Source organism: Argopecten irradians, chromosome 3 (genome assembly GCF_041381155.1).
Source record: "Argopecten irradians isolate NY chromosome 3, Ai_NY, whole genome shotgun sequence".
Classification (NCBI taxonomy): Eukaryota; Metazoa; Mollusca; class Bivalvia; order Pectinida; family Pectinidae; genus Argopecten; species Argopecten irradians.
Window position 1 is genome coordinate 5,130,324 of NC_091136.1, and position 7,758 is coordinate 5,138,081.

At 36.1% G+C, this 7,758-nt stretch overlaps 1 protein-coding gene across 2 annotated transcripts; it reads right to left on the reverse strand.

Annotated features, from left to right (window-relative positions):
- Nucleotides 1-1,063: 1,063 nt before the first annotated feature.
- LOC138317359 (uncharacterized) lies at nucleotides 1,064-6,687 on the reverse strand. Of its 2 annotated transcripts, none has more exons than XM_069258969.1 (6): nucleotides 6,484-6,687; nucleotides 5,332-5,496; nucleotides 4,679-4,757; nucleotides 3,222-3,287; nucleotides 2,435-2,568; nucleotides 1,064-1,764 (listed from the first exon to the last, which is right to left on the reverse strand). In XM_069258969.1, the coding sequence occupies exons 3-6, from the start codon at nucleotides 4,753-4,755 to the stop codon at nucleotides 1,574-1,576; spliced, it is 468 nt and encodes a 155-aa protein (XP_069115070.1). In that variant the 5' UTR covers nucleotides 4,756-4,757; nucleotides 5,332-5,496; nucleotides 6,484-6,687; the 3' UTR covers nucleotides 1,064-1,573. The 2 variants fall into 2 exon arrangements, with proteins under 2 accessions (XP_069115070.1, XP_069115071.1); XM_069258970.1 differs by lacking the exon at nucleotides 6,484-6,687 and adding an exon at nucleotides 5,688-5,859.
- Between the last annotated feature and the right edge of the window lie 1,071 nt (nucleotides 6,688-7,758).

The window sequence follows — 7,758 nt, forward strand, 5'->3', positions numbered from 1 at the left end:
TAGAGAATCTTCCTGTGTTCTATTTGTAACAAAGAGATGAAGACAGAATCTTCAAGTTTTCTATTCGATACAAATAGATGCAGATATAATCTTCCAGTGTTCTATTCGATATAAAGAGATGCAGACAGAATGTTCCAGGGTTCTATTCGATGGAAAGAGATGCATACGGAATCTTCCAGGGTTTTATTTCGATGGAAAGAGATGCAGACAGAATCTTCCAGGGTTCTATTTCGATGGAAAGAGATGCAGACAGAATCTTCCAGGGTTCTATTTCGATGGAAAGAGATTCAGGCAGAATCTTCTAGGGTTCTATTTCGATGGAAAGAGATTCAAACAGAATCTTCCAGTGTTCTATTTCGATAGAAAGATATTCCGACAGAAACTTCCAGGGCTCTATTTCGATGGAAAGAGATTCAAACAGAATCTTCCAGGGTTCTATTTCGATGGGAAGTTGTGCAGAATTTCCATGTATTTTCCATCGTGATACATTAAGAAGAGTACACTTAGGAATACAACATTATTTGTAGGTCTATTCCAGATACATAGATACGGAATCTTTGGATTTATTCCATGGAATCATAATGTAAGCAGATGATACTTAATTTTATGGTTTTATTATGTAGTCAGTATTAATCTTCCATTAGTCTTTCCGAGGATCAATGCCACACAATCGTCCACTAGTGGTTGTTTTTTTCTGGATTCGGCATACAGAAGCATCTTGACCACACGAACTGCAATCTTTCTCTTGAAAATTTCCAAGCGCACAATGTATCAAGATTTGTTCAACTGCACCAGGGTAATAATCCATAGACATGCAAAACATTGATATATTTACCCTGGACATCAATCAACAATTACTCCTCATGTCAACCTTGAGGGTGATGTCATACTTTACTGTTTGCTCGTCCTTCTCATCAAGACATGTGAAACGCGGACAGCCCAGGAAAATTCATACCGGGCAAACGACAAGCATCTATAATATGACGGCTTTGTAGGAAAATACAAGTTCAACATTTTTTCTTTTCCAGCAAGTTAAAAAATGTTAAATATCTTGATGAATAGATAACAAAGAATTTTAATTTATTCTAGTCAGGTGTTAACCACATTAATATCACAATAATTTGATTTAACATAAAACGTGTAAACATCCACTCGAAACTGTCTGGTTTTCTGCCAGCTGCAGACCAATCACGTGATTTAAACTTAACTTGTACATTACTAGTTCGCGGCTTCGCCCGTCAAATTACTGTTCAACGAGCAATTGACTTGTTATTTCAAAAGTAAGAATTCATTTCAAAACAACAGATTGTTGTACATAACATCCCTAAAAGGATTCAGTTTTCGCAAACTCATAATAGTTCATGATAGTTCGCTTACATGAATAATACCCATATAAAACAAAGCAGAAAACGTTCTAGTCGCACGACCGGCTCCTTTCAATTTGCTTAGCAACTATCTGTTCACGGTATAGAGCAGACTCTGTCACAAGTGTAAGTAATGCACATATGATAAAGCATACTCAATAAACACATATTCATATGACGTAGTATGTTTTGTTATACAATCACTGACGTCATCGTCTTCTGTTGGTCGTGATCTCGTCGTAGTATTTATCATCATCAGTTTGTGTGGCAATCTCATGCACAATCATGTTTACGTTTGGTGTGTAGGTTTTCACATAACGAGTTTCTGTCACAGTGTAGACGACCCCATCCTTAAAAGTCTTCAGGATATAGAGCACACCACACACCACTAGGAGAAAACCTGAAATCAAGAAAACTCACGTTAGGTATACAATGTACCACTAGTTTTTATCATATGTAACAGTTATTACCGTCTCACCTGCCAAAGGAAATACTTATGAACAGCCAAGAAGTTTATATAGATAGTTTATACTATTTTAGAAATAACTTATCGTTTTATGTGGATTAAGTACCTAATAATATGGGAAAAATAAATCAATGGAGTTTTACCAAGAATAAGACATTAATGCTACAATTGTCAACAATTGATAGCTATTTTAATGCAACCAACACATTCTGGAGAAATTGACGACCACTAAAGAGCATACCAGGAATCTGGATTTAGGAAAAGACAATCACATCACGCTAGGAATTCAGTGGTTACCGAAACCAAATGTTCTAAAAGATTCTAATGCGAGTAGATTCTACAGACCTATTGCAGAAATGGAGCTAAGTGGCTTGAAACGACGACACGTCGTATTGACAATATATTGAGAGTTTAAACACTCACAGATGACAATTGAGTGTTTCAGAATGTTTTTAACTGGAGGCTATCGATAATAGTGAACATCATTTTTTAAAAACAGATACAGTGAAGTAAGTATTCAATCAATGTAAAAATACAATCATTGAACAGAAGCTTCGTTGTATTTAAAAGAAATTACCGAACAAACTTTATTATTTCCTCTTACCGCTGATAATTCCGAGAATATTCCTCATCCCCTCCATAAATACTGGGGCGGACATGAGTAGATAAAGTACGCCTTTCTTCCAGTTGTCAATCCACATAACAACAGCCCAGCAGTGGCAACAGCAGCCCTCCCTCCTACAATATCAGCCATACATGTGTACAATACACCTCTCATTTAATCATGGTTCTAACGTCTTTCATCTGATTAAGAATTTGGTTTTGTGGAACTGAAGCATGAGGTGATTCACCTGGCTGTTAGTACGGCTTCAAACTCATCAAACCATTCCAAAAAAAATCGGAAAACGTAGCTTTATTTTGACATACATTGCAATGGCCGTCAAGCCCCAAATCCGGACGGAGTTATCGCTAGTAGCGAGGACTGCTATGGGATCGCATTGACATAGGTTACAGTGTAATGAAATATATACAAATTGTATTATAATTAAATGCTGCCGAGCTATTTAGCACATGTTTTGAAATGAAAATTGACCTCAATGAACTCATGACATGTACTTGGATAAGCCAGCAATTGAACTAAGACATTATATGGTATTTATTATAAGTTTAGGCAAATGAATTGCTTTTGATTGGTTGCAATATCAGGTCATTGGAAGTGCCGCATGTTAGCCTTTTCAGTTGCGTAATAATTAATTCCATCAAATAGCCCAACAGGGCAGGGCAGATTATAAATAATGCAAAATAAGATACAGGGTAAATAGATCTGCATGATAAAATAAAATATGATGAATATAAATTGTAAAAAGTAAAGCTCTCATTGACATACATACTTGCAACATGCTGACTTGTTGATGATCCACGTCAGTTCAAGGAAGGTAACTACCACACTTGCAGCTCTGAAAATAAAACAAAGATACCAACAATATACACTTATTTAGCACCAGTGGTTTGAAGGAAAGGCAGTGTTCTAACTACATCCCAGTATGGATGTGCCCTGCATGGATCTAGTCGGTCGACTGCGACTACGTAACTCATTGGTGTCCAGAGGTCCAGATTTAGAACCCAGTTTGGTCTTGACAACATACTGTACGGTTGCTTTTATTTGTGGGGTCAAATATTAATTTACCCGCGAATAAAATAGAAGAAATGATCTAGTAAGATGGCCTGTATAGCTTATTGCTGTTTGAGTTGGACAAATGCGCGAAAATTTCTTCCCGCTAATAAGTATCAAAGATGATACCGACAGTTTTTCTCCTCGCTGAATTAAACGATTATATGTGACAGTATGTCTCCTTTCTAACAACCCCTAATGCTGAACAGTGATTAGTGATCTTAACTGGCACTTTGATATTGTCATTGACCACACTAGTTAATTTCGTCAGCTAAATATCATTAATTGTACCATTTAACGTTCGTGTTATTATTTACTTGAATGTCAACCTGCATTGGTAATCTTTATATATCACATGGAATAAAGTAATGTCAACGTGCACTGTATAAACGATGGCATGAATATTATACTGAAGCACAAAAATCCTATCGACAATTAGCTATGCGTGTTTTTAATATTAAAATCAGAATGAGGTAAAAACGGTATAAAGCTAGTATATTAATAATCCGAAATAAAAGGCCAAAATCAATTCAGAGTAAAATCAAAATCATTTCTATGGAATATATATTCAGCCACTATAGGGCCTTCTTCATTCCGAAATAACACTAATAAGAAAATCATTTTCATTTTTATTGAAACAATTTTATTGTAAAATATACACTTTTATGAAATTAGTGTTTTCCTAGTTAGGAGACCTATTCTATCACTTCAATAAAAAGTTTCGGATTACTTTAGAGAATTAGTAAACTTAATTAATATTTATAGTCTAAAATAGATTGTTTCACAGAATATTAGTTTCCAGACGATAACTTGAGAAAACATCAACGGAGTTTGTTCAAACTTCATACAATGATAGCATATGAGAAAAAAGAATTTGGGATTGAATTTGATGTCAAAAGGTCAACTACAAAGGTCATTGTTACTAAAAACAGATTGTTTAAAAAAAATCAGTTTCGGACGATAACTTGAGAACACATCAACAGAATATGTTCAAACTTCATACAATAATAGCATTACTAAGCTTTGATAGTAACTTGCCATAGATAAGAAAATATAATTGACGGCAGGAGACGTGTGTTGCTTACTGTACCTTGCCTTTGTTTCTCAGAGGTATGCATTCACAAGGCTAATGAATCCCTATATTATAATCATAAAATGCCATTAATTGTAACTTACATGAGATACCAGCCGATGTAGAGTTCCGGGTCTACATCCGGGGGATTCTGGATCGTGTATACGCCAGACGTCCACATAACTTTGGGGAAAGATAAGGCAGATTCATATAAATTCATCTCGATTCACATTCGTTTGAATAGAAATGGTCGGTGTGAATTTTACAGAAAATGCTATACAACAATACTAGTGAACAGAAAAGAATACACGAACAGAACCAATTATGAATAGTCATTATAACGGGATATAGGTTAAACAAAACTATAATTACAGGTAAACATTACAGAGAAAAGAAAAGACAATGTCCAAAAATAAAGTCTCCAATTTTAACCATGCAATCAGGACCGCTTGTAAGTACAATTTTAATGCCCTTTCTTCAGGGAAGGGTAAAGCAGTAATAGAACAACAATTTACTGTGTGCTAAACAATGACAAACACAATGCATATATAACCTACATTGTACTGTGACGTAATTATAGCACGTTCTAATGATATCGTACTCCACGACATCAGAACAACAGTTGGTAGAAATTCAATATTGTTAAGTATACATTTTTGACTATGAACTACTAGAAAGTGAAAAACGGATCATCTTCAAACATCTTTAAGCTTTGATACGTTTTACTGACCAGTATTTTCTGACAGCCGATACTTACCACCCAAAGTTAGAATGGCCCATAGCCGTGCGATGACGGTGATTTTTGACAGGAACTTCGGAGTTTTAGGGGGACTCTGGTCTGTAGTGACAATCCGATCCTTCTCCAGCAGGGTGCATGGGATGTCAACGCAAAGGTCAAAGCGCAAAGGTCAAAGGCAGACACCTTAAACCAAAGATAATCAGGATGCATGGGAGGTCAACGCAAATTTCAAAGGGCAAAGGTCATGGCAACACACATTAAACCAAAAATATTAAACTACAAGGTAGCTGATCAAAGATATTGATCAAAATTGGAATCAAATACAACACATAGATGATAAGGGTATTGCTAGTATGTAAGTGAAATACACAAACCTGTATTAAACATGTGCTTTGCAGTTTTCATGGTATTGTAGCTGTATGTCTCCATATGTCGTCGTTGCTTTACTGACACGTTTGTAAACATGTAATTGAAGGCACACGGGTACATCATTCAATAGAACTATGTGCACGTATGCCTGTACTTTTACTTACTAAAATCAAAACTAGAATCTATTATTCCCTAACTGAATGGTCCCCTTTCATAAGGAAAACCAACATGTGTAAGAATTCTATGGATCTAATGTAAATAAGATACGGAAGAGTGCACAGACTTAAGATATTTAAATCTTTATGTGTATTCCCGGCGAGTTTATATACACCAAGTGTACAGAGCCGGGTATTTGGGTATGGTATATAGAAAGAAGTGATATTGGGGAGGGGAGTAAATATGGGGGACGGGAATGGGGGTGGGGGTATATAGAGATGTTGGGCATTAGGGGGAGGGGCGTTCGACAAGTATTAGGTGAACAGCAAAATCGAGGAGTGTGTGTGGGGGGGATGGGGGGGCGCTCTTAAGAACAGGTAGAGAATTGGAGTAATTATAGCTACCGGATATACATGTATGAGAAGGGGTGTATACTAGAACATGTATATTTACAGACGTAAACAGTTTTTCTAGATTTTATCATTTTTAGATCGGTTGAAATTATTGTTCAAAGTGAGTTGTTCATTTGTTTCCACATCTTTCGAAATGAACGAATACTAAAGAAATCGATTCTGAAACTAAAACAGAAAACTTTTGTTTTGCTGTAAATCTTATTTAAAATGTACTGTTCTGTATAATACTTACCTTATAAATCAAAATTTATAAAAATTGTGTAACACTCTTTCGTAATTCCATTTGTAGCGGAAGACTTGATCCATGTGAAGCACATTTGTATTTCCACGGGTACAACAACAAGGTAAAGCTACATACATCTATCCAACACTCGACGTATAACCATATGTTGCCCCACCAGCTGCCGATAGCATATTACAATGCACGTGTATATGGATTTACATTTTTCCTCGCTCTGTTTAGATATATATATTACATATAGTGTAACAGGCGACAGTGCTATGTCGACCGTAACGTCAACATCTAAAATGAACAGACGCCATATTATGTAAATACAGTACTTATACTTCATGGTATCATTAACACACATTGATAGTATCATCATTAGATAAAACGTTTGCCGACAATTACTGGGTCATATCATATTTCAGTTTTATATATTACACATTTATATTATGGGACCTTGAGGGTATGAGGGTAGTTTAGTGTTACGTGTATGGACGTTACGTCGTTGTCTCAGTCCTCGACTCTTGACGCCACGTCATGGCTTATTTTTTATTCATTCTTAATTTATTGATTTTTTTTTTACAATAATGGCATTTACAGCATATATTGCATGAACAAAATCACCTGATGAAAAATAGGTACCTGATTTCACATCTCTAAAATCGATGAGAACGTGAAATCCAGTGGAGCGATGCAGTGTGTGTTCTCTGGATCGTTCAGTATATTTCTGCTGAAGCCATATGATCTATAGAAGTGTTCCATCTTTGAAACAATGAACACTAAAGAAAAGCAAGAGGTCCATAGGCCTTAACGGTCATCTGACTATTGTCACAAAACAACATAGTCATTTAAAGATTTTAGCCATTTTGACCCCTGTGATCTTGAATGAAGATCAAAGCCATTTTTTTAAAAACAAATATGGTCGCCCTTCATTCCAGCATGTCAGGGGCCCAATATCAGGTTTCTAGGCCTCTTAGTTATTCACATTTTTTTCTCAAGATTTTAGCCAATTCGACCTCTGTGACCTTGATCGAAGGTCAATGTCATTCATTTGAACAAACTTGGTAGCCCTTCATCCCAGTATGCTGCAGGTCCAATATCAGTACCCTGGGCCTTCTGGTTCTTGAGAAGAAGTCGTTAAAAGATTTTAGTCTATTTGACCCCTGTGACCTTGAATGAAGGTCAAGGTCATTTATTTGATCAAACTTGGTAGCCCTTCATCCCAGCATGCTGCAGGCCCTATATAAGTATCCTGGGCCTTTTAGTTCTTCAGAAGAAGTC

What these genes read in the sequence shown, in the direction of transcription:
- LOC138317359 (XM_069258969.1), bottom strand. Translation starts at nt 4,755, where the DNA reads ATGTGGACGTCTGGCGTATACACGATCCAGAATCCCCCGGATGTAGAC. An exon ending in TACATCGGCTGGTATCTCAT is followed by an intron (nt 3,288 to 4,678) that starts GTAAGTTACAAT and finishes TTTTATTTTCAG; the next exon opens with AGCTGCAAGTGTGGTAGTTA. An exon ending in TATTCTCGGAATTATCAGCG is followed by an intron (nt 1,765 to 2,434) that starts GTAAGAGGAAAT and finishes TCTTGATTTCAG; the next exon opens with GTTTTCTCCTAGTGGTGTGT.